General features: G+C 31.8%; 3 protein-coding genes across 5 annotated transcripts; 1 reads left to right on the top strand and 2 right to left on the bottom strand.

The window, feature by feature from the left end:
• Window positions 1–14: 14 nt before the first annotated feature.
• On the top strand, window positions 15–15734 carry LOC107359401 (uncharacterized). The gene is made up of 5 exons (XM_015925885.3): window positions 15–1216; window positions 6057–6390; window positions 8717–9170; window positions 12063–12444; window positions 13336–15734. Exons 1-5 carry the CDS (start codon window positions 625–627, stop codon window positions 15027–15029), a joined length of 3456 nt encoding a protein of 1151 aa, XP_015781371.1. The 5' UTR covers window positions 15–624; the 3' UTR covers window positions 15030–15734.
• Window positions 15735–16236: 502 nt separating this feature from the next.
• On the bottom strand, window positions 16237–21320 carry LOC107359400 (humpty dumpty). Of its 3 annotated transcripts, none has more exons than XM_089268220.1 (7): window positions 21090–21320; window positions 20904–21015; window positions 20360–20816; window positions 19902–20068; window positions 18985–19306; window positions 18159–18534; window positions 16237–18024 (listed from the first exon to the last, which is right to left on the bottom strand). In XM_089268220.1, exons 1-5 carry the CDS (start codon window positions 21243–21245, stop codon window positions 19167–19169), a joined length of 1032 nt encoding a protein of 343 aa, XP_089124346.1. In that variant the 5' UTR covers window positions 21246–21320; the 3' UTR covers window positions 16237–18024; window positions 18159–18534; window positions 18985–19166. The 3 variants fall into 3 exon arrangements, with proteins under 3 accessions (XP_089124346.1, XP_089124347.1, XP_025016047.2); XM_089268221.1 differs by having other exon boundaries at window positions 18195–18534; XM_025160279.2 differs by lacking the exon at window positions 18159–18534.
• A 144-nt stretch (window positions 21321–21464) lies between these two features.
• Window positions 21465–25262, bottom strand: hd (humpty dumpty). Its single transcript, XM_089268219.1, has 6 exons — window positions 24386–25262; window positions 23684–24310; window positions 23216–23283; window positions 22806–23134; window positions 22117–22753; window positions 21465–22054 (listed from the first exon to the last, which is right to left on the bottom strand). Exons 3-6 carry the CDS (start codon window positions 23248–23250, stop codon window positions 21532–21534), a joined length of 1524 nt encoding a protein of 507 aa, XP_089124345.1. The 5' UTR covers window positions 23251–23283; window positions 23684–24310; window positions 24386–25262; the 3' UTR covers window positions 21465–21531.
• Window positions 25263–25682: the final 420 nt, after the last annotated feature.

Here is a 25682-nt window from a genome sequence, read left to right as displayed (position 1 = left end):
GTCAAAAAGAGTTGCAAGTTTAAATGATTATTTTGGGTTCAGTTCATATATCAATGAGCCATGAGTATGTTTCAATGAAAAAAAGTGTCTTTCAATGAATCATTTCACAATTTCACAACTTTGAATTGAACAAAACTTCAAGTGATTCCTTGTCATGTTAAACTTCAACATTTAACCATAACGTGAATAAAAAGTAAGCTTTTTTTTGTTTGCCATCAAATTCAACCCAAATTGTTGTATCTTTTCATGAGTATCGTTTATTGATTGTTTAATATAAATCATGTTTTCTCACAAAAATGACCAGTTCAAGCAAACTAATTACATTTTAAATCATCGTGAATCGTGTTTCAATAGGAATAACCCAATCAGTGTGCCTCTCATCATAATAACATAATTTTTTGTACCAATGTTGAAAACATTCACTTGTCTAACTGTCTATTGAGCTCTAAAAAATTCCAATCACAATTACAGTTCACTCCAATGGGATTAATATTGATCAACTGTACAACCCTTTTAATGGTGTAAAACTGTTTTTATTTCAACATCATTTTCATCTTCTTCATTCGGACTTTTCATTTGATTGTCGGCTAAAAGTACCAAAGACAAGTTAAAACAAAATCAATCATGGCGATGAAACGACAATCATTTATGAACAATGGCCGGTCTATTAATGGAGCTGACCTGTTGTCTGGTTATCATCATATTCAGCCCTTTGCTAATCACACCTTTACATATGGTTCATCTTATGCCCGTGGTCATGATGCTGCTGTACTGGCCACTTCATTACACTGGAATCGTGACATTAAATCAACAGCTACCATTAACCGATCACCATCTTCATCCAACAACCTTGTAGGCTCAGCTAATGGTCATCACCATTTGCAGCATCAACATCATCAACAGCAACAACATCATAACCAGTCAACTCATCATCCTAATCACCATCACTCAAACCTCATCGTACCTTCATCAACTCATCATCAACACCATTTAACCAATGAACTGGTTCCAGGTATTAATAAAACATTTTCACCCGACAATCCAATGATACGAACAATTGGACAACACTATTACCCAGAAGGTGGCTGGGGCTGGATCATCTCCGTGTGTTCATCGCTCTGTTACTTCATCACTTCAGCTCTTTTTCCGTCTCACAGTTTTCTTATTCTCGACATTATGAGAACATTTAAGCCCGATGAAGGTATTTTAGCGGCAGGTAAGCTCATTTCGAGTGCAAACTGTGAAAATGGTTTTTTACTTTACCTCCAAAATTTGGGTAAACATTTTGTGGATTCAATTTTACTCGTAAAACATAATTCATATTTTACCATTTTTCAGTGGTTCAAAGTTCAACACTTTCCTGGTTCATTGCATGGTATCATTTGAGCTATTCATGTCACCATGATTTGTCCATTCAATGGTGAATGATGAGAAATGTCGAGTTTGTCAAATTTCTCAGGTTTTTGTTTTTCTCCTTTTCTCTTCATTTTTTCAGTCTTTATGATTATTACAGTTTCGCACAATTTAAACTTGTAGTATTTTTATCCTCATTTTGTTGTGATTTTTGTTTATAAACAATCAGATGAATCTAAAAATTTGCTCAGTTTCATGATACAGTTAATTAATTGAGAAAATCTGATGGAAAAATGTTTGCCCTTTTCAGACTTTTCTGGTTCACTCAACTTGAGATACAATATAAATGTTTGAACAAAGATTTCTCATTTAACCGGTCACAAAGAAATTAATTGATCATTTCAATTGAATCCAATTGATTTCATGATATTACCCATTTACTTATATTTGAGTCGATCAAAGAAGAAGCAAAAAATTTCAACTTTTAAAGACGATATTTCTCACCAATTTACTAATTATATTGAACCAGATAATTGAACCAAGTAAAGTTGGCGAACCAAAGGAAAATGGGAAAATCTTTCAATATTGGAAAAGCTTATCATCCAAAAGCTTATCAATGAGTGAAATTAATTTTCAAGACGAGTTTAAATGCTCATTTTTTCAATGGAATTTTCATGATTTTCTCGATTTTCACGCCATCCAAATGTAACTTGATTTCAAGTAGCAAAACCGTTGATTCTGTTGCCTGTAAATTCAATCAATCAAAGGTTTTGAATTACATTTGACTGTCATCTGAGACTCATTCTCTAGCAACTTATGGACGATAAAAAGTAAGAAGAGCAAGAAAAATTGTCCATTCAAATGTTGATATCAAATTCAGACTCAAGGTAAATCGATGACCAAGTTAGAGAAAAAAAAGTCGAAAAACATTGACAGAAATATGTTATGAAAATGTGAAAGTCATTGATGAATCGATGAAAAAAGAACAAAATTGAAACCGAAAATGAAATGCTTTGAAATTGTCAAACTGACCTGAATAGCCCAAGAAAAGAAGACTAGAAAATATTTGACCAACTAAGAGTTAAACTTGTATTGTGAAGATTCAACTTGAAGAAATTAAAAAAGTCAAAAATGGGAAAAGAAATTGAGAAAATAATTAATAGAGAAATTAATTTTTACCATTTTTTCATCTCTTCACCATCTACATTTGACCATTAAAAGTATTGGCCAAAAGGTCAATGAATTGTAAATTGTTGATCTCTGTTACTCCTTTTCAGTTTATCTCAATTTCACTCCCAGTCTAACTTATGATGATTACTTTACCGATTTTCATCTTTTGTCAGTTTCCATATTTATTAAGATTAACCATCATCAGTTTGATATTATTTTTGCCTGTTGGAGATTCAATTCAGAGTAAATAATGTGAGAACTGGAAAAACTGTTTTCCTTATTATTGATTTCATCCATTTGATTATTATTTACTTATTGCACTTTTACCAGAAAATCAAATATCAATCCAAACCAGAATGGGTCAACATAAATATTATTGTACACTCGATTCAATAGCAATTAATAACCAATGTCAAGTATTAATTCAATTAATATAACCATTTATCAATAACAATTTAACTCTAAAAATGAAACAGTCAACAAGATTCAACTGTTCACTTTGAATTACAAAATAACCATTCAAGTTGAACAGACTTTGATCAATCTTTGGGTTCATTTTGAAAATGTTTAAAGTTTGAGGACAAATTTTTTAAGTAAAAACTTGTGTTCATTTACATATGAAAATCAGTTCATTTCCAGGAATCCAAACAGTTTCTAACTTTAGCTTTCTCTTCGCGAAACTAGGCTATAATGATAATAATACATTTTATCAATAAGTTAAAGGATGAAGAGAGGAGAAGAGGAAAGATGAGGAGAAAGCAAGATGATAATGATGGCGAATGAAAGATACAAATGAAAGATTCAATGAAATGATGTTCACTGTAATCTTTTATCGTTTCATCCGCCTCTTTCGCTTCATCTTCATCTTGCTGCATAATACATCTGATGTGTCTGTGTATCGTATTGTAGCCCATAGGCAATGAGATAAAAGCCTTTTGGTTGACTTGAAGGTCAATGCCTTTTCCATTGATTCCTTTTCTTAGGCCTGATGATGATCATTATCTTCCTTCATCTTCTTCTTCTCTCTGGTCTATGCATACACAGAATGTTTATATTACATCTTCTTTTCATCTTTCGTCTCATGTAACACACAGAAAATACTTTTCATGTAAAACTTGTGAGCTTTTTGAGTTCCTGTTTCTTTCTTGTTCAGTTTCATCAGTTTTTATCTCTTTTTATATCTTTTTGTATTATTGAACAATTGCTGGTAATAATAATAGTTGTAATGATTATGAGAATGATGAAGATGATGAAAATGATGAACAAGATGAAAAAGATGATTCTTTATGAATAAAATGGTGAAGACGAAGGGAAGAGGAGGATAAAATTTTTGACATTTTCAAACGCCTACGTCAATATTAGAGATACTTTTTTTCACTTCTTATATTTACTCATTTCATTTTCAACAGTTAAATAACTTGCACAGTTCAATTGATTTTCATATCATTTCCATTGTTGATGCTTTAACCTTTCAACTTTCACTGCATTTCATTTTAATAATAGAAAACATTCTTTCTCTTTCAATTTCAATATTTCATTGGACATCAACTTGTTACAACAGCAAACCGCATCAAGTTACCCGAAACCAGGTTAAATAAACTCATTGTTATCTCATGAATTGGTCAACCTTTAAGGTTAATCTGCTCAAAATTTCATAAATTAACTGGAAAATTCTCAAGTCAATTTTTCAAAAGGAAGACAATTTCTTGCTTAGAATTGTCAAGTTGAATGAAAAATACTTCAGAGTTTTACTCAACAAGCTTGTCATAATTATTGAAGTTACAGTGTAAAGTATCTTAAATTTATTCATCAAAATATCGATATTTGAAGAAAATTCCAGTTCATTTTGAAGAGTTGAAAGTCAGAGAATCGACTCAATATCAATCGATTGTGAGAAAAGGTTTGAAACTGAAAATTGCTCCAATTGAAACGGATTGTGATGCAAATAAGTCAACCTTCAATCAAAAGGTTTGTCAATCTTTCATCAGATATTAAAGGTTAACCTTTACAAATGTCTAGCCTTTGATTCATCACCAAAAGTTGATTAGGACAAAATGACTTTAGTCATCAATTTGTCACCCATTTCACCAAAAACAATAGTTTCATGTCTGGACAGTTTTTTTCAACTTTCTGAACTTGAAAAGCTCTAAAGTCAACGCATTAGTTTTTATTAAACTTAAAAGCAACAGTTTCCATTAGCTTTTATTGTTTTCCCTTTTCATATCTAATTATTAATGTTGAGCAAAATTGAACCAAGATGAAGCCTCTTGTAAATTGAATAATTTTCATGTTAGTTAAACATTAATGCTGATAAATAGTTGAACCTTTCTTGATTAACTAAATCAAATTACGTTAACAATTCATCTTGTTTCCTTTCAATGTTTCATCTTTTTACGGTTCATATCGTAGGCGTCTTTATCCATCAAAAGTTAACATTGATATTTTTTCACCATTATGTGATTACCTAGTCAACATTGATACCGGAAGGTTTAACATGATTATAATAATCAACGAACACATCATGATGTCAGTTAACAAGCTCTAGAATCTAGAGATTGATCGCCCATGTTTTTGGTGAATAGGGAAAAGAGTTGAATTTTGTTTCCAAAAAGTGGCAAAATGATGGTTATTGTTGCTCATCGCTGTTGTTGACTCAAGTTGGTTGAAAATTTCAATTTCATGGTTAACTGATGAAAGGTAACCAAATTCATGGTTGATAGATTTTTCCATGAACATGATTGTAGGTAAAGAAAGAGAAATTAAGAGGATGATGAAGATAAGAGGGAAAAACAAATGAAAAAAGCCATTGCCTTGAGCTATTAAGACTTCCGTAAACATTGTAATCTTTAAATAGTAACTCAATATTGATATTTGTGAACATTTGATCCGGAAAAGATTCAAATATTGAAATTGTTCACCAGTTTACAGAGTAATTAGTTTTTTCCCTCAAATTTTTCTCAACAAAATATTAATCAATTTAATGTTGTGATTTGGAAGGAAAAGACGACATTTTTTCTGAGCTTGACTTTAATCTATTTTCATTGAGATGGAGACAACAGAAGCTTCATCGTCAGAGTCATCATCATCAATCTGATCAAAACAGTAGTCATGAACATTGTAACAGTAATTATCATGAGAATAGAGAAGAAAAGATCTCTTCTTGGAATTAAAGGAAAACTGGTGAAACAATAATGTTGAGATGATATTGAATCACTATTAAAAGTGTTGACATGATATGAAAGATATTCATCATCATTAAGGTTTCCTCGTCTTAATTAACCATAACTGTGTCAGGCTCATTCGATAAACTAATTGTTTCATTTTCACTCAATTATTCTCATCCATCGAATCCACTAAATGTCACTAATTTGGGTAAAATATTGAAACCTTTTTCCTTAAAAATTGTAACTTCAAGTTGATACTGGAAATCAAATTGAGTTTATGAAAATTTAACTCGATTTGTAAACAGCATTGGAAGACATTTTCGTGTTTTCTTTTCATGGAATTTAATTGATTTTCTCTTTTTGGTACAGTTCTAATTGGAGCCTTTTCGACGATGGTTACACTTATATTTTCACCGATCATTATCGCCCTTTGTCGACGGAAAAGCATTCGACTTACAGCGGTGGTTGGTGGACTGGTGACTGCCCTTGGTTGTTTGTTTACTTCTTTTGCTACTCAATTTCATCAATTGCTCATCAGCTATGGACTCTTCATTGGAATCGGTGTTTCCATGTTGAGAGATACTTCTGTGATAATGATTGGACAATATTTTAAAAAGAGACGAGAATTTGTTGAAATATTTGTCAATACTGGTAATGGTCTTGGAATCGCTTTGATGCCAATCTTTCTTTCCTTTTGCATCAAGTAATTGTTTTACCTTTCATTACATTTACTCCTTTAAATATAAACTTGTGCCTTTGATGCTTTTTTCTAGTTTGATTTGCACAATTTGACAGAATCTGGTAAAGAAAAAGATCGATCATCGATCAATTGAAAGGTTACTTTTTCCATTGAATTTGAAATCAGAGAAATTTACTGTTGATTCAGAATAAAATAAAATCTTTAAAATGTATTTCCAGTCAACCAGCTTTTAGCTTTCAAAATGAATGGAAACATTTTCAAGTTTAATTTTGTTATAATCTTTCAGTAAATGTTGATCCATTTTGGAGCAAATTGGATTCTTTGGGTGAAAATGGATGAAAGGAAAGGCATTATTTCAACCAGTTGATGGATAAACATTTTATCCAAACTGAATAATTGAAATGGACATTAATCCTTTAACCAGATTTGGTCATGAAACTGGGCGATATTGGACAGTTGCAACTGTTATTGACTCTAATTTTCAATCCATTAACTATTCAATAGCATCTTTGATACATTTTGCTTGCTTTCAATACTATTTATCAAACTTCCGTTCATGACTTTTCCCTTCTCATCTCATTATATATTTAAGGGGCAAAAAAAGCATGAAATGTTGAGAGAAAATGTTGCCAGATGAGAAAAGATGACTAAAGTGAGGAGAAAATGTGAAATGGAGAAAAAAAGTGACTCCAGTGTTTACCATGAAACAAAATAATGACATTAAAAGCCAAAGAAAATGTTGAACATGAAAAAGAAGAAAAAGAAACGAAATTTCCGTTTCAAGTCAACAATCATTAGTAACGTTACAAAAATGGTGAAACATTATGTCAGGCAAGAATGAAAAATCATAACAATGTTGGATGAAGACAGGAATGAAATTATCTTAAAAATTATGATTTAGTCAAGACATTACAATGTAAGCTTAAACAGTATTTTCAACCCTTTTCCTTGTTTCTTGCCTTTGCGCTCATTTTTACATTTCAATTGATTCCAATCAATTATAGTTGATCATTTGTTTCACCCAATATCATTTGTCATTCAGCTGAGCTTTCATTTTCAATCTTATTGCTAATTCAATCCATTCAATTGAGATGTTAACACTTGATCAACTTAAATAAGGTTAATATTGCATCCAATAATTAATCCAATTGGTTTCATCTAGATTATCATTTCCTCTGTAAAAACATGCTTACAATGAGATGTAATGAGCTTTAATCAGTCCGACCTCAATTGACAAATGTTGGTTATCCAGTAAACTTGAGGTCAATCTCATTGAACATCAACTAACATTTCCTTTTCATCCCACAATTATCCTTTTAATTGTATTCTCGTAATTGTCGTTAACTAATCAGCCTTCAATTCAAACCTCTAAAGCTTTTCCCATTGAAACAAGCTTTTCAATAGCATCTAATTGTAGCCATAAATGCTTGTTAAATGTAGAGATTTACCCAAAACCCAAAATTTAACCCAATGTTTAGCTTTTCAAATTCACAAGATTTTCAATGAACTTGAGTGAACCTTTTAAATGATATTATTTTGAGTTAATTTTAGTGTGATATTGATTCATCTGGATGTTTAGGTTCAGGAATTAATGAAATCTTTTTTTGTTTCTTCTATGATTATGGTCAATAAGCCCTTTTGTGACCGTCAGTTAACTTTTTGCTTTTTACACGCAAATCTTGTGTGTTTAATGATGATTAAATGATTGATGATTTATTAAATGGCTTTTCATTTAGTCTTTCAATCTCTATTGTTTAGACTGGAGAAACAAAAGAGACTTGAAAATGACTACAACTTTTGCCTTTAAAGTCTTGCAATTGTTAAGATTCACATCTTTTTCACTATCATCTTCTTGATCATCTTTTTTCGCCACTTTTTCAGTTGCTAATTTGGGTCATTATTTTTGTTTTACTTTTGTTTCAATGTTTCATTACTATGTTTGGTTGCCATTTAATTGTAATCATTTCAAGAATTTAATCATCAACAGAATAAATAACGATTCAATCAAGTATATCCAGGCATTTGTTCCTATTTTAACATCAATTTGTACCCTTCAATTGGCCATTGATTGTTGAAAGATTAAAGACTTGTTTCAATCAAAATAATGAAAGAGTGAAAACACAAAATTCAATTGGAAAAAGATGATTTAATAATAATGATTAAAAGTAAAAGCCTTTCAAATGATTTTAAATATAAACATGATTTTTCTTTATAAATTGCAAAAACTATTGAACTGAATCGCTAAATTTTGCATAATTTTGCTGGTCTTTTCATTGTAAACAAGATTTAATTTTTTCCATTTCTTTTTCATTTCTTTTCTCAAAAAAAGGTCTCAAAGTTGGAGAACTGGTTTCCAATCGTTGGCTTTAGTAGCATTTATCAATTTTTTCATTGGAGTTTTGTATCGTCCAGCATCACTTTATCATCCTCAACGTCGAGCCATTTTACACTTGAAAAGTTTACAAAAAAAGTCTCGTCATCGTGAAGCTGCCCAAGGTTTATACAATGGCAACCTTAATGCAAACATTAATGGTAAAACTGGTCAAAGTATTAATAACAATAATGCCAATAACAACTTAATGAATAACCTCAACAACTCTAATCAACACCATAATGTACATTCAACAGCCACCAATGGTTTAGGTCCAAGTGCAGGTTCAGTCAGTGGACATCATAAACCTGCTTATTTTGATTTTTCAATCCTCAAGTCAAAAACAATCAGAATCTTACTCAGTGGAACTTGCATTTCAGCCTTTGGTCTTTGGACTCCAATATTTTTACTGGTAAGAATTTCAATCTAATGGAAAGACTTTGAATGAATTTTTCAAGATTCACAATTTAACCAGAAAAATGTTAACCATTTCTGGTTACAAATTATGAATGTTTACCTAAAGAACCAAATCATTTAAAGGAAAGGTTGAAATGTTTTACTTGCTTAGTCAATGAGAAATGTCATTTTTTGGTTTTTAGGTGAAGAGCTTTTCTGATTGAAAAACAAATATCGACTTTGAATAGTAAATCAATTGATTGTTTACAGAGTCGATTGGATGGAAAATTTAATGAAAATTTTGATCACTTCATCTTCTCTAAGTAATCAGACTTTTCCATCAACCAATTTTCACTGAACTTTCTACAGGTGTGGAGGTGGAAGATTGAAAGTTGAACTGACAAACACGACACTTTTAGCTCTTTAGATGTATTCGTTGAAAAGTGAATGATTTAATTTTAATTTAAATTTCGATTTCAATTTTGAAAGGTTTTTCTGTTCACAGTAATTTTTAAAATTGTCAATGGCTTTTATTTGACATTATTTTGTTGCATTGGATGATTGAATAATCATTGTTGGCTTTTTAACTGTTCACTGAAAGTTGATTGAAAATTGAAAATGAATTGGAATCAGTTTTTTAACGCGATTTGTTAAATCTCTAAAGTGATTACAATGAATTTGAAATCATGTTTATTCCGAGATAAACTTGTATGTCCAAGAAAAGCCAAAACTTGCAGCCATTTCAGGGTAAAAATGATAATCGACTTTTTTGTTTCATTCAATCAATTGCATCTTCAAATGGATTTCAAGTTATCACTTTTATCTCAAGATATTGATTATAAGATGAACAAGATTCTCATTTTTTATCTTTTACCATGAAACTGGCTCATCATCATTTCAACAATCATTCAACTATTCATCAATTTGTTTCATTTAAACCTTAAAGTTATTTTTTGGGGATTTCAGGGCAAAAAAAACAATAAATGGTTCGATTGAGAAGAAAATGCTTTGTTCTCATGACAAATGATAATTTCAAATTTTATTTTCCTAGATTAATAGTTGTAAAAGTGTTTAAATTGTCATTAATGATGCTATTTGAGATTGATGCGATTCTTTTCCAACATTGGATTTAAATTAATTTCAACTTGTGTTTGTCAACTTAAATTCACTTTGAATTGTACATTTAATGTCAATGTTTACTTCATTACATTTAAAGCTATTCGATAGGATATCAATTAGTTGATCAAAGCTCAGCAAATTAGTGACAGCTTTTAATTAAACTTTGATTCTGTTGTTTGCCTTGATTTGCATAAACTTTACATTTCATTTTGAAATTATACAAGCCTTTAGCGTCTTTGCAAGTTAAGATTCAATAGTTGAAAGGTTTTTGTCTTTTCCAAGCAATTAAATTGTCCAATCATTTCTCGATAGTTGATCAGTTGAAAGAGTTTAATCAATTGAATGCTTAGACAAACGTTTGGCAGGTTAACTGGTTTAAAAAGTCAAATGGCGCTCAGCTTTCAAAAGTGCTTCATTTAGTTTTGCTGATTGGTGAAAATCAATTGATAAACTTGACAAAAAAGATGCTCAAGATAAAGGTGATCAGGACAAAATATGTAATTAGCAGAAGCAAACAAAATGATATTATTTGCATAATTCCGAAATAAATTGATCTTGAGACAGGTAATAGATGAACGTGTGTTGACACACGGCCGTTCGATCGACTGTTGATAAGACTGTAAATGATAGACAGCAAAATTGCCCTTTAACTGTGCACATGTAAAAGATGATGATAATGGTGGTGATGATTAAGCCATGACCTTTCAACATTCATCAGGCTTTCAGTTAGCATTCTTTGTACACAGCGTTGCCACCATCTTTGCCATCATCTTTACCGTTCATTATTGTTTTCATCTTATCCAATATGTTCAGCCGATCAAGGTTATGTAAGGTGAAAGCGTGTGTTGTGTGTTTGTCTTGATTGCTCGGTTGAGTTTAACTGTTAATTAAAGGAGCCAACAAAGTAAAACCAAATTGAAAGCTCAAAATAATCTGAAAGAAAAAAAAGAAGATGAAAATTACAAATACAGTCAATCCTCGAGTTTTTTGTTTTTTTGGAGTGCTGACATCTATGTGAACTACAGGGGGAAAAATTAAATTTTACAGTTTAAACAATGCATCCAGTCTAATGATTCCCCTTTAGCCTGTCTACTCTTCTCCCTTCAGGGGGGGGGTCATTAGAGTGGATCAATTGTTTAAAATGTAAAATTTAATTATTTCCCCCTGTAGTTCACATAGATGTCAGCACTCCAAAAAAACAAAAAACTCAAGGATTGACTGTAATGAAAATGCTTACTCTTCAATTTTAAACATAATTAAATAGATCAATGGACCAAGTTAATTGACAAACAATTGGCTTATCATCGTTTTCAGAATCATTAGCATCTTCATCAATAAACTCAATTTTGGAACTTAATTATTTTAAAGAGCATCAAATGATTAGCCAAAATTATAAAACAAACTTAACCTTTATCATCTATTGTAATATGAAAATGAAAAAATTCAAGATTCATGTAGCAGCTTCCAATGCGTTATACAACTCGTTCAACATTTACAATTAGTTGGCGCAAGTGTTGATTTTGTTTCTGGTGTTGTTTGAATTTGTCTAATTAACCGAGAATCGGTTTAATAATGAATTGGCTTTAATTAAGGAGAAAGCTCATCTTTTCAGACTTTCTTCTACTCCAATTAAAGTTAATCAAATACGCTCTTTTAAATAATGTCGAGGTTCAGTTTACTAATCATCATCGTCACCTAATGTTTCACCTGTCTGATTATGATGAAATAATTAAGATCAATTAATTGACTAATTGGGTTTGTTGTTTTGCTTTCAATCTTTTGTTTTCAGGCTTATCATGGTGAAAAGGCAGGAATGGCTTATTCTGCACTTTTAGGTTTACAGACATTTCTGGGCCTTGGAATTGTTCTTGGTACTGTTGCCTTTGGCCTGATTGTTGTTAAAAATAGTGTCGATTGTATGATTGCACGCCAATATTTATGTCAAGCATCGTCATTGATGATCAGCGCTTCACTTTTGGCTTTCTCAGCCCTTGACGATTATTCGGGCTATCTGTTGTTTGTTTGGATTTACGGTTTCTTTCTTGGTGGTTACACTTATTCACTCAAAATGTACGTCTATGAAAAGGTTAAAGCACGTAATTTCAATCGAGCCTGGAGTTTTGTCCAATGTATCCAATCGGTACCTATAATGGTTGGTGTACCGATAACAGGTAAATGATTCTCTTCTCAAAACAATTATTATCCTTTAATGTCATTGTCAACCTTTGAAAGCATAGTATCATTGTTGGTGCAATATTAATGGTCATCAAGGCATGATAATGAGTAAACTTGTACAAATACATCATATAAATGGAGTTAGCAAAGATATGGAAATATTCGCCATTGTGTTCGAGCAAGAATTGGGAAGATCACAGAATAACAGGATAAATTAATGTGTTTTATCTGGTTATAAATCAGCTTTTATTTGAGCTAATTATTTTATCTGAAAAAAAGATGAAAACAAGAATTAATCGACATTCTGACTAATGAAGATGAAAGAAGTGATTACGAATGATTATATTGAGATGATCGACTTGCATCAAATTATTTTCGCTCATTTCTGTTTCGTCCATTAAATATAATGTACATTGACCTAATCATATGCAGATATTTGATTTTGGCAAGTCTTTTAATTGTATTAAGATAGTTCATGAGAAAAAGAAAGATAAAGATTAACAGAGACAGTATTTCGATGGAACTAACATAGATAAATTGTAAGCAAATATTGCATCAAAAGGCAGCATTTGATCATAAAACTGTTTATTTACTCATCCCATAGGGCTTAACATTCAAGTTGAACATCTCAACACTATTAATTGTAGTCTCTCTTTGAAATTCTTGAAATTCATTGATAATTAGCGTAGTGATGAGGGTTATTATTATACTTTTATTTTCAACCATCTCAGGTTTATCAACAATGAGTTTATATTAAATTGAAACTTGAGCTTATTAATGGTTTAGACTTTAAACAAGTTGAATATCTTACCTTTAGTTATTTGCTTTTCACAGCCTTTTGTCCGCTTTTATCTAATTATCATATAATTATCATAATCTATTATCAGGTTTCATTTCTGAATATTATGGAAACAAGTCAGGATTTTTTTTATCCTCTTTTTGCACTGCCTTTGGAGCTTTAACATTATTCCTCATTGATGGGACCAAAAGACCGTATGACGATAAACACAAAATATCTGGCATGTCACCTGAAAGAACCTATGGGTTCACAGCACCTGGAGTAGCCTTAGATCAATACGAATCAAGTCCAATTCCATATGGTGGTCCAGACACTAGGATTTATATTGATCCACTAGTATTCACTGGAAGACCTTTAATTCCAGGTCCAAACGGGACTGAAAACTTAGCACAAGTTAATTTTACCGCACTTAAGGCTTTGTCAGCAGCAACAGCAATGTCTAATCAACATCCTCACATGACCCATTCCAGTCTATTAAGTCCTATTGGCTCAGGACGCACAGCGGTTGGACCTTGCGGTGAGCTGTATTCGACGATTAATCAACGTCCATGTGGACCAACTGTATTCAATGCTGCAGCTAGTCTAACTAGCAATGGTCAAACCACATCGACTTCTGTGAGTGGTACAACAACAGCAGCCGCCGCTGCTGCTGCTGCTGCAGCTGCTGTGGCCGCAGCTAGCGCTGAGTTGACTTGTATCTCGGAGGAAGTTTTCATGGAAAATTTACTTGACGAATATTGCCCTCCAGAATGCATCAATCCATGTTCTCGTCATGAAGATAAGTACTTGATATTATCTGACATCAATAAAGCACATCAACAAGATAAGTGTCGCTTAAATGATGCTACTCACAATAACGTGTCTTCCTTCGGTAAACATGCAGTTAGATCATCAGATTTAACTGGAAACTTTCACCACGATGTTCCACATAACGGTAGATTCACGTTTGCCTCTTGTTTGAACAGTGAATTGAATGAATTTAATAGCAATTATCAATGTCGAGAAAATTCAAACACTAAATTGCAGCAAGTCCAGAGGCGAGCTTCGCTACCAATAATTAACAATACCAATACCGGATATTTAGGGGAATTAGGCATTGGTCAAAATGGGGAAGATTCATCTACAAATGATGAAGGACTAACAAATAAACTGGCCACTATGAAGGATAACATTGATGGTTTCATCGGAGATCTTTTGAACAGTAAAATGTCCTCTGCAGCAAAGATGCATTCAGAAAATCAAGTGCAGGATTGCTGTGACGTTACTAATTTAAATGACGGTGTACCAAGATGGCGTTCAGCTAGTGAATCAACTGGATACGTTGCCGATGAAGGCGGCTCAGATGATTCTGACTCTAACCATGATAGGTTAATAAATCGTTGCTCTGGCTGCCTTCGATTTGTCCATGAACAGTCGATTGGAAGAACAGAGAAGGTTGATTCACCGGAAACTCCATTAATCAATAACCAGCAATTCCAGCAACATCACTATCAACAGCATTCAAATCATTCCCAGCACCAAAATCAAGTACAGTCCTTTAATCAAACGTTTGAACCTCCAACAGCTCCAATGGTTTTGAATTCAACCGCAAACTTAACACCAACAACAGCAACTGTATCACCCTCAGCGGCACCATCAGCAACAGAGACAAAAGTAAATTCCTTCATTGCACAAGAACTGACAAATGAAACAACAGCACATTTAACCACCAAAGAGCACAAAATTAATGAATATGATGTTAATGGTACATCAGGATTTAATGATGATTTGGCAAAAGAATAAAAGAAGCCTTAACTATTACATTGCCATGTTTTTCAACTCTGACTGTTAATTGTTTTCCCTCTCTTTTTCACTCTCCAACTCTAACAATTTCTTCGATTAATCGATTAAAAGTGAAATCATCATTACCATAATCGTATTGATCTTTCAAGTGAACCAAAAGTTGTAATTGAAATTAATACGACTGCAAATCCTTTCATTACCAATCGACAATCATAAACAATCAAAAGAAGAGCCAAAAACTGTGATAGTCTGCAACTTATTGCACAGTTTAACTAAAGCCTTTGTTTTATTTTTCCTTTTCTTTTCTACCTCTTCAAATCATTTGTCGAGCTCATTTAATATTAAAAGATTTAACACATGTTTTAATTGAGTTAACATAAAAAATCCAATTCAAATGCCAAGAAATAATTCATTCCCATTTTTATTTACACTGTTTTTTTGTACCACCAACTCTGTAAAGTTCAATGGCATTAACATGTCTTGAGAAGACACAAAAAGCTGAATAATAAATATCCATACCTTTCCAACATTTTTTACCATCAACATCTTACACCATTGAAATCATCTCTATCAAAGTCAATTATGTAATCATTGTCTTTTTAACCCTCTCTTTAAAATTGTTGTATAACAAAAAAAACGTAACTTGAAATGTAACTTTTGACAGTTTATTGAATAAATCAAATCTTTTGTATCTTCTGTTCATGGAGCAAATAGACTAGGTGTCAAAATGAAATATGATTATCATGTTGATAGCATTACTCCAGTCTTCATGAAAAAATAAAGATTATGGAAGAAGCATTAGTTGAAACTCGTCAGTTACCATATTGTTCAAGTGTTTTTAAATGGAATGGTAAATTTGATGAAATTCAATTCGTCTCGGTATTCGCAATGGTTAAGTATTAAAATAATCCAGGAAAAATATCAAATCGATAAGAAGTGTTTGTAGGATAAGCTTAAATATCTTCAAGAGAATTGTGGATAATAGATTTAGATCGAGTTAATCATCTAACCTATTCGATTCACGTCACTTTCACAATGATAGACTTGAATTGATGCTATTTTAATATGATTTGAATCTTTCCAGACTTCCATTTAGTGGAATTGGTTGATCATGGATTTAATTTGAGTGATGTTTTTCAACTGGAAGTGAAATTGCAAGCTTTGGAAATTTTCTGGTCAATTATTACAAAAATGATAGTTGGCTTGATTGTCTGGTTTAATGCTCGTTTATTGGTTTGTCAGAAAAATCAATGAAAATATTACAAATTTACGTTGATTGCTTAGAGGCCGATATTGAAATTAGATGGGAAAATCAATGGGAATGTCTGAATTTTCGTTTGAGGTTCTTTGTAACAAAAGTGTAACATCAATCTTATGTTGAAAATCAATGACTGTTGACTTAGAAAATAATTATTAGGACAAAAACAAAGAATAGTAAATTGAGATTTACAAGAATGAATACAATATATAATTAAGTCAAATGAAGTAAATGAAACTTGGTATTGTTTTACAAGTAATGAGTTGAGTATAATGTACTGTGTGAGTCAAAAGTCAGTTTCAACTTTGAATCAATATAACTTTCGAACAGCTCTAGATAGGACCATAATTTTTTCAGCGTAATGCATAATTTCGGAGGGGATTACATTTTTTAAAATAAAAAAATTTTCAGCAAATTATCGTAATTCTGGCCCTGTGAAGCCCACTTTGAAGGGTGAAAAGTCGATATCTCAGAATAAATTTTTTTATTTTAGAAAATGTAATCCCCTCCGAAATTATGCATTACGCTGAAAAAATTATGGTCCTATCTAGAGCTGTTCGAAAGTTATATTGATTCAAAGTTGAAACTGACTTTTGACTCACACAGTATATACAGTTAGAGTAATTTTTATAATAGAAGCTATAAAATAGGTTCACGATAAACTGTGCTTTATTACACATGCATTAATACAGTAAAACTGGGAAAATGATACAAAATTGTATAGACACGAGTTGAGTGATGTGTTGAGAGATCAATGATTGATTCCAATTGTAATTGATTGTTGTTGTTGTTGTTACATTGACTTTGTTTCGGTGCATTGGATTAGATTGAAATATTATTGATTAAAAAGGGGAAAGTTTGATGCAAAATGAAACCAAAACCAAAATCAAAATGACTACCATTTAGTTGAATCAGTCCAAAAAAGAGGTTAAACTGTAGAGACGAAGAGGAAGAAGATGGATAAAAATGGGAATGAAGAAGATTGAGCTTTTTCCGATTTAGTGAGGAACCCATGAATATAGAGACAGAGAGGAATGATAAAGAGAAGAAGATGGAAGATGGAAAGATGAGAAGGAAAAGGGGAATGAATTTAATCTATGGTTCAATGGAAAAGCTGAAGATGTTGATAGCAAAGACATTGTTTTGTTGACTCTTTTCTTAGTCTGATTAAGTACAGACAAGTTTATGAGTTTCATGGCTCATTTGCTTTGATTTGCCTCCAGGTTCTTAATGATGATAATGATGGTGATGAAAGAGATGAGGGTGGCAGTGATCAACTTTTTATTCTGATGAGTGAATCATTTAATCAGCTATCGGTTAAAGAAGAAAGGAACAGTTTCGCTTTCATTTTTTTCTTCTTCAACTTTTTTTCTTCTCTGTTTTCTCTGTTTTCCATTTTGGGAACCACCAAATCTTCATTATCAATCCCTTTTGATACTAAAATTTGGCTGATAACATATTTAATTATACGACATTTTTAAATAGCTGCAAGTTTCGATCATGTTTTGTCTTCCTTCATTTCTTTTCTTCAATTCCTTTCTTCATCTTTGCTTTGTTATCGACTCCATTTATCCTATTCTTACTGTTGATGTTGGTATTGTCGTTTTGTGTTGATAAGTTTTTGTTAACTGCAGCTCTTTTTGTATCACTGAATCCAAGTTACATCCTCTTTTTTGTTTCATTATTCTGTTCCGTATTGAATAATATCATGGGAATCCATCTCAGAATAGTCAAAGTCTGTTGATGACAACACAATTAGAAAAAAAAGATGAACACACGTATTAATGGTAAGCAAATGGGGATTAAATCAAGAGTTAATCAATTTTAAAGTGAGAATGCAATATTTGTCTTTTCAGAACGAAAAATAAAACCTGATTGTAGTTTGGATAAATCATAATATTATTTACAGTCGTCTTTGCCTTCCCTTTATCCGAGCATCACTCAATTGGTTGAAGATGAGAGAGGATTAAATGGAAACTCAAACAATCAAAGTGACATTCTGGATATGCTTTATTCCCTTAGGTAGCAATTTAAAGTCAAACGATTCCAATTATTGATGACAAATATAAAATGGAAATCAAGCACTCGAAAACTGTTGTTCACATGATCAGGATATCTTCAATTGCGTAGTTTAAGTTAAAGATATGTAACCCTCTCATAATGTCATTTTTGTAGCACCAGCTAGGTGCGACAGTTTTCACAGGCAAGTCTTGAGCTTTAAATAAAATTCGTGAAAATATATTTCTCCTAAATATTGTGTCAAAATAACAAAAATAACTTCACATTATAACAATGTTTATATACTGATAGAAATTGGTTACTTTCTCTAGTAGATCAACTTTCATTTCAACCTAATTTGATCATTTAACTTGAGTTTTCACATCAGCCGTTCTATTATAAAAGATAAATTTGATCTCGATTTTTTTTCTTTTGTTAATCTTTTTGTATCATCGTTAAATGATCAAACTACTTATAACAGAAATTAAAGATAAAAATGAATTGATGATGTTTAGTTCCACTTTATCAAATACAGTGAAAACAGATGAATCTTGGCAACAGTAAATTTCAAGTTGAAGTTCAAATTAAATGGAAGGCAAAGAAGAGCTAAAGGTTTCTTTTTTCTTTGGTTTTATGGTTTCTCTCTTCCAAAAAAGCTAAAGTAGTTGGTGTTTAGTGGTATGATAAATGAAGGCTCACATTTTTTTTAAGATGAAAATAATCAAAATGATGGTTGTATGGGTAATGGTAATGTTAATGGTGATGGTTATTGCGATAGTGAAGTCTTTGGCCTGCTAATTTGAAGAAGGATTCATTGAGTATCTGCAACCAGTTTACCAGTTAACAGTTTTATCCTTGTTTAACGGTGCAATGAAGATGGATCAATTATCTGATTTAGCCCAAACCGCTGCAACCTCAGCTGAAATGTCACATGTATTATTTCCAATAGCGACTTGTAAGTAACCATTCATGCCCCACTGAGTTCCCCAAGTATTACGAATAATGTAATAAGGAATAGTGTCTAAAAAAGAGAAATTTAAAAAAATGAAAACAGAACCAAGAAAATTCATAAACTGATAGTGTAAGTGGCTCTAGAAGAGTCCTGTTTGCATGAATTGTAAAGTACATTTAATAATGTCTTAGCTGGTTGAGGTAAATAACAGAGGAGGTACAGTAGTGGTCAGGGTTAAGTTAACTTTTTGCTTGTGTGATCGGCCAGCCTCGAAAGTTTTTAAGGCTCCGTCTAATCTTTGCTACCTTGGTGTTTCACCTACCCATAGGCGCTAGGCTTTATCCAACTTAGTTGTGCGTTCATCAGGAAGGGAGCTTAGCCTGAATAAGCACTACTGTTTTTCGCCCTATCTTATGGAACTGGCGAGCTTCACACACTAAACTCAAGATGCTAGCCAAGAGCTGACATTAAGTTAACCAAAAAGGATCAGACTTGCGTTAATCTTTAGGTGTTACCATGTCGAGCGTATTTAGTTTGTAGAGATAAGAAAAAAAGTATAGAGAAACTCATCTTCGATCTTTCATTTACTGTTGGAGGATGACTAAAAAAAATTTTCGCTTTAGTTAACTCAACCCTGGCCACTACTGTAACTGTTAATTCTTACCATTCAAGTTGTAACCAACAATTTGGACAGCATGGTTAGCATCATTGCCACAATTATCGTGAATAGTACCATTGATATAATATTGCCAGAAAGAAGCATCAGCTGCAGCCATTAGTGGACCATGGTTGGCCAACAATCGTACCATATTTTCCTCGTGACCAATTTCGCTAAACATGGAATAAGGCAAAAAAAGATCAGAAATACAAGAAAATGAACAGAAAATAAAAGGATACTTTAAGTAACAACTCTTTATTAGCGAGTCTTTACCATTCAGTTTCATAGATAACAGGTAGAGTATTGTAAAACATAATTATTTTTCTGTTTAAAGTTTCCAAAATTGAACTTGTTAATTTACAAATAAAATATTGGAATACTCAGGGTAAGTTGATACCTGGTAATGGTATTGGTTAAATTGTTGAATTGCTATTGATATTCAACAATCAAAATGACAGACTTACGAATGGCAAGTGAAGTTGGTATAAATTTGTACTCCTTTTGTAGATTTAGGTTGAAGACATTTACCCGAATGGAATTTGTACGGATATTCTTGGTCAGTCAATAAGGTTACATTATTTTGAGCCAGCCAGAGTAATCCTTGACAAAGATCACCTCCATCACATCCATAATTATTGTCTGAACAATCAAGCAATTGTTGAGCACTTAACTTGACATATTGGCCAGTATTTAAGGCAACCATCGATGATATTGTATCAACAATTGTATGAGCCCAACAAGATCCACATTTACCTTGAGCAACAACATCACCAATAATTCCCTTTGTTCTCCAATCAACAGCAAGTGGCACATTAAGCATTTGCTTGAAATCCAAATTGTTCAAAATGGGTTTAGACTGAGTAAGGTCTAATCGTTGTTTATATACGTTTAACTTTCTTCCATTATATGGTGAGTTGATCACTGAAATTGAAAATATTTAACATAATATTAATTGTTATTACTTCTAAATTAATAAAGTTTATTGGGCTTTCATACCCACTAACTTACCTTTTTTCTTAAACTCGCTGAGAGTTAAATCAGCGTATGGAGTCAACCCAAAAAAAGCACTGGTTGGATGTTTTCGATTGTTATTCAGAATGGTAATTTTTCCAAGAGCCCGCTGATAACAAATTAAAAAGATAATTTAAAGAATACCGTTGAAAATTCACATTTTTAGTAACAATTAATCATTACCTGAAAAATTTGAAACCGATGCCAATATTCATGAGAACCAAAAGTGTAACTTTTATTGTAAGCTTGGATAAACTTTCTGAATTGTTGCTCTTCGTGAATAAAATTGTGCGAAAATGTAAGTAAATAATAGACTAATTTGAAAATAGAAAACTTCATTATCAAGCAAATTAATTGTTGAATCAATTTCTAGATAATTGAATAAATTTTATGTAAAGTCTGATCTTTACGACACAGGGTAATTGAGTGATTTTCAAAAGCAATAAATAATAACAGCATTTTTTTGATAAATAACCGTTTTGTTGATTCATCAAAAAATAATCACTAAAGCTTGAACAGTCTAAAGGTTAAGTATTAATTTGAATGAATAGATAGCTGTTCAGTCATTAACTATTGGTGTATTTATCTAAATTTTTTAAAATTTTGTACCTAACGACAGTAAATGTCATTTTACAAAATATCTACCATCTTTGCAGCTAATTGTGTTAATACATGATGAACTTTGATTATTCGTTGAGCACATGTCTTCAATAAACCTTTGGTACAATCCACAATCACGGAGACTTTCAGCAGCGAAAATATTTTTACTTGATTCTTCTTTTACTTCTTGATAGTGTGAAGCAACTGAGGCGAAAGGACCACAATAATCATAATTAATAAGATTACATGAAAAATCACCAACTGTTGATCGAAACAATTCACACAAATTGACAACCATATTTGGTAATATCGGTCCACAAAGTTCAATATTATACATTGATTTATCTAAAATACTATTTAGATTCAATTTTAAAAAATGAAGCTGGGCCCCTTCGAAGGCTACAGGAGCAAGTAATGTCGGAGGTATATTAGCAAGTGATCCATATTTTGATAAAACAATTTTAGAACTTGATAAAAATGGTATCAAATCTTGCACTTGTGCTCCTTTAACCATAACTAGAGTAGAATTCGTATTCTTTTTAGGTTTTCTGAAAGAAAAATAAAAATAAATCAGAATGAAACTTGAATATAAAGATGAGATAATCCTCACGTTTTGGTCCTTTGAGATTTTATAGAGGACGATTCATTTGATAAATCAACTCCTAAGGTTTCCAAAAAGTTATTTGCGTCTTCTTCTTCGTCCATCGCACTAGAAGATTCCTCATCTGTCGCTTTCTCACATAAAGGCATAGAGAATTCAATTCCCTCTTCTTTTAGTAAATTTCTGAATCCATCAGTTGTCGGAGTTATCCAAACGTGTATCTCATCAACGCCTGCAACTCCAGAAGCTCGAAAGAGGGCCGTGAAAGAATATGCACAAAGATAAAAATATGCGACCTGTCGACATTTCATTAAATCGAATAAATCTTTTAAACTTGCACAGTATTCATTTAAAAGATCTTCACTCATGGGTTTGCTTATTGGAGCTACTTTGCATCGATTATTAATTCTGGGAAACAAATCAAATCCAGGTAAATGTGGATGTCTCCAAACAAAACAGTGTTTTTTGAGTTTCGCCGTTGCACTGATTTCATCACCTGAACACCTAACAAAAGAGGTTGTTCCATTTGCACTCTCACTCGAGGAGAAATATCCTTTGTAAGGGAAAGGTTTATCCGACCAGAAACGCACTCTTGTTTTTAATGACCAATCAATAGGAATTGAAGCGAGGCCTTTGACAGTTTTAACTAAAACAAAAAATTATTAGTACAAAACATAACAAAAACATGATAAACGTACCTGTTGGTGCTTCAAGGTTTGCATCTTCGGAAAGAGCACCCAAAGGTAAAGATGGTTTTTCATCGCCAAAAACCAAAGCTCTTTTAGGTGTTTTTCTTGGTGTCTTTCTTGGAGTTTTCTTGGGTGTTTTTCTGGGTGTACCTTTTCTTCTTGATGAACTTTGAGATACACTTTGATAGTTTTTCTCTGGTGTCGTAAAGATAATACTCCGTAATGGAGAAACGAAAAGCTTTTTCCTTGGACCAGAGTCAGAATTTAATTTTCTCTTCTTCAATTGTTGAAACAAATCCGATGGTTTCAGTAAATTTGGTGATAGTTTACCAGGTGTTCTAGGTGTCATGATAAATAAATAAATAAATAAATCACAATTTTGAAAATAAAAAACAATGAATAAATAGTCATATGTTTACATTTTTCGCGGTATTTTCCCAGCAAGTAACACCATCTATTAGCAAATTTTACAGTTAAGACCTTCCTACTTATTGGCGGAAAAAATGATAAGAATGATGAGAGAAAAAGGAAGAAGAGAAAATTTTACATTAATTTTAATATTATAAGTACCCATATGTGTTGGATATCAGTTACTTGATCAATAAGCAAAATGAGGAGCAAAAAGAAAAATGAAAAAAATGAAATGGTAAAAAAATGTGAAAAAGATTCAGTGAAAAACTCTTGAGCAAAGGTCTTCTAAATGATAGTTTTCACCTTGAGGCTGAAACAAATTTACCAATTATTTGAAAGGCGCTTAAAGACGTGTGATAGCGATAAAGATAATGTAAGGTGTAACTTAGTAATCATTCTAAGTGCTATTAGTGAAAAAGGAAGGTAAAAATTTACAGTTTGTTTGTGGTAAAATGTATAACTCATTTATCACTCACCATGCTTTAAACATGAGACGGATTAATACTGCTAATAAGGTACAAAACACACACAAATATATAAATGCTAATATGAATCAATCATTTTTTTGAAAAAATGTCAGTTTCAATAAATTGTTATCACTAGTTGAATCAATAAGGGCTTCAATAATATGAAGTCAGTAGATATGATGATGAACTCAACCAAAGTGTGAAGATAATAACGATGATGATGATAGCAGCAAAGTCAATTAGTTATCCATATTTTTAAGTTTCAATTTTTTAATCTTGAAATCTCTTTGATTCACTCAAACTCAATTAAGAATTGAGTTATAATGTTATCATCAACAGGCATTATTAATCGGAATATTGTTGAACACAGAAGGTAATAAGCCAATAGCCATTCATAGTCTTAATGTCAATAAGTTGTCTCCAATACTTTGATCGGTTGGTTGGTTGATTTTAATGTAAATTGATTGGAATTTTGTTTTCATCAATTAAATTAAACATTCAGCTATATCGATATCTAAACCACATCTGGACCATAACAAGGTTGTGTTAATTATTCAGGTGTTATCAGCCATTTTGAAAGGTTTTTTCGTCTCTCTCTCTCTCTCTCTCTTTCTTCCTTTTGCTTTCTGGACAAGACTGAAAAATAAGTAAACCAAATTATTAGGAATACATAAATGTTTGATAATTATGATTTACGAGTTTTAATCTTACTCTTTCCAGTTGATTCCATTAAATGAAGAATGATCACTTTCAAGATGTTATATGTGATGCCTAAGGTGTAATCATAATCGTAATCATCATCCCACCATGCTTTTTATGCTTTTAAAACGTGTAAATATCCTCATTTAACTTATTTTCAAGTCAATCATTTCTTCCTCGTTTTATAGGTATTCTTATTAGTATTGAAATTTCTTTCAAAGTTTCAAGATTCATCTTCACCATCCCAATCAGCAGATAATTCGGTTAATTCAAGGCTTTTATCCCTATAAATGTAACACTCTTGACAAGTGTAAATATGACAATGTATCAAAAAAAGGCAGCAAATCTGGAAGTAACAGGACAAGCTCATTGAGAAATGATTCCATCCAGATAACTTTAAACTTTGTACCAAACATTCAATAAAACTCGAAATCCAATCTTAATTCAATCTGCTGGTGTAATGTAGCATGAAATGATATTCAAAAGTCCAAAACAAAATGATCGGTCCAGACATCTCAATTACATTGCATCCCCAACAGAAGCTATAAAATTATAATAAATAAATAGACCAATCTTGGTCTATTAACTTAACGATTTGCAGTTACAAAAGCAAAAAAGCAACTCGTTATATCACAAAATAGGCCAACAAGAAGGCAAAACGTACTGCTGCTCAGCTCTTTTGAACGATTATTATAACACATTATTATAATAAAATGATATAACACAAAACATAAATCCAACTAAAGACTCATAAATATTTTAACATTTAGATGAGATAATCTAATAAAAATAACTAAAATCACAATTAAAAAATGATGCATAAAACAATAAGTAAATAAACAAAACAAATTTTCATATTTTGAAACAAAAGAAAATAAAAATTATGGATTTGAAAAAATTGAGGGGTCGTTGCTTAATTAAGCCTTCATAACATTAGAGTGAGCAATATGTTTAGATTACAATTGTAAATGCTGAGACATTAGCTACTTTAATAAATTGTAATATTTGATGAATTAAATATTGAGTGACTTTATTTAATTGACAGCAATAATATTACAATAAAACAAAGTAAATGAATATGGATAACAGTGTAAAGTTGATAATTTTGATTAGTTGATCTTAAGAAAATTGCTTAAACTTGGCTTCCATATCCAATACAAGGAAAGAAGGAAAGAAATGTTCAACCCATTTCTTTACAGGAACCAAGGTAATCCCTGTAAAGGTAAGTCCGCCTTCCTCTTCATCCCACTTGTCTTCCCTGCTATTTTCATCTTTATCCTCCTCCTACTACTCATAAAAGGACTCACAA

Source organism: Tetranychus urticae, chromosome 2, assembly GCF_039701765.1.
Source record: "Tetranychus urticae isolate SD_2017Ah chromosome 2, NJAU_TeUrti_SD_1.0, whole genome shotgun sequence".
In the NCBI taxonomy this organism is placed as follows: Eukaryota; Metazoa; Arthropoda; class Arachnida; order Trombidiformes; family Tetranychidae; genus Tetranychus; species Tetranychus urticae.
Note: the sequence above shows the minus strand (reverse complement) of the source record. Positions and strands in the feature narration are given on the sequence as shown.

Excerpts from the sequence above, each read along its gene's own strand:
- hd (XM_089268219.1), bottom strand. The coding sequence starts at position 23,250 with ATGGTGTTACTTGCTGGGAAAATACCGCGAAAAAT. Across the intron at positions 22,754-22,805 it reads AAACCTTGAAGCACCAACAG|TTAAAACTGTCAAAGGCCTC; the intron begins GTACGTTTATCA and ends TTTTTGTTTTAG. Across the intron at positions 22,055-22,116 it reads AAATCTCAAAGGACCAAAAC|AAAACCTAAAAAGAATACGA; the intron begins GTGAGGATTATC and ends TTTTTCTTTCAG.
- LOC107359401 (XM_015925885.3), top strand. The coding sequence starts at position 625 with ATGGCGATGAAACGACAATCATTTATGAACAATGGCCGGTCTATTAAT. Across the intron at positions 9,171-12,062 it reads GGACTCCAATATTTTTACTG|GCTTATCATGGTGAAAAGGC; the intron begins GTAAGAATTTCA and ends TTTTGTTTTCAG. Across the intron at positions 12,445-13,335 it reads GGTTGGTGTACCGATAACAG|GTTTCATTTCTGAATATTAT; the intron begins GTAAATGATTCT and ends ATCTATTATCAG.
- LOC107359400 (XM_089268220.1), bottom strand. The coding sequence starts at position 21,245 with ATGAAGTTTTCTATTTTCAAATTAGTCTATTATTTACTTACATTTTCG. Across the intron at positions 21,016-21,089 it reads ATCGGTTTCAAATTTTTCAG|CGGGCTCTTGGAAAAATTAC; the intron begins GTAATGATTAAT and ends ATTTGTTATCAG. Across the intron at positions 19,307-19,901 it reads TGTTGGTTACAACTTGAATG|ACACTATTCCTTATTACATT; the intron begins GTAAGAATTAAC and ends TCTCTTTTTTAG.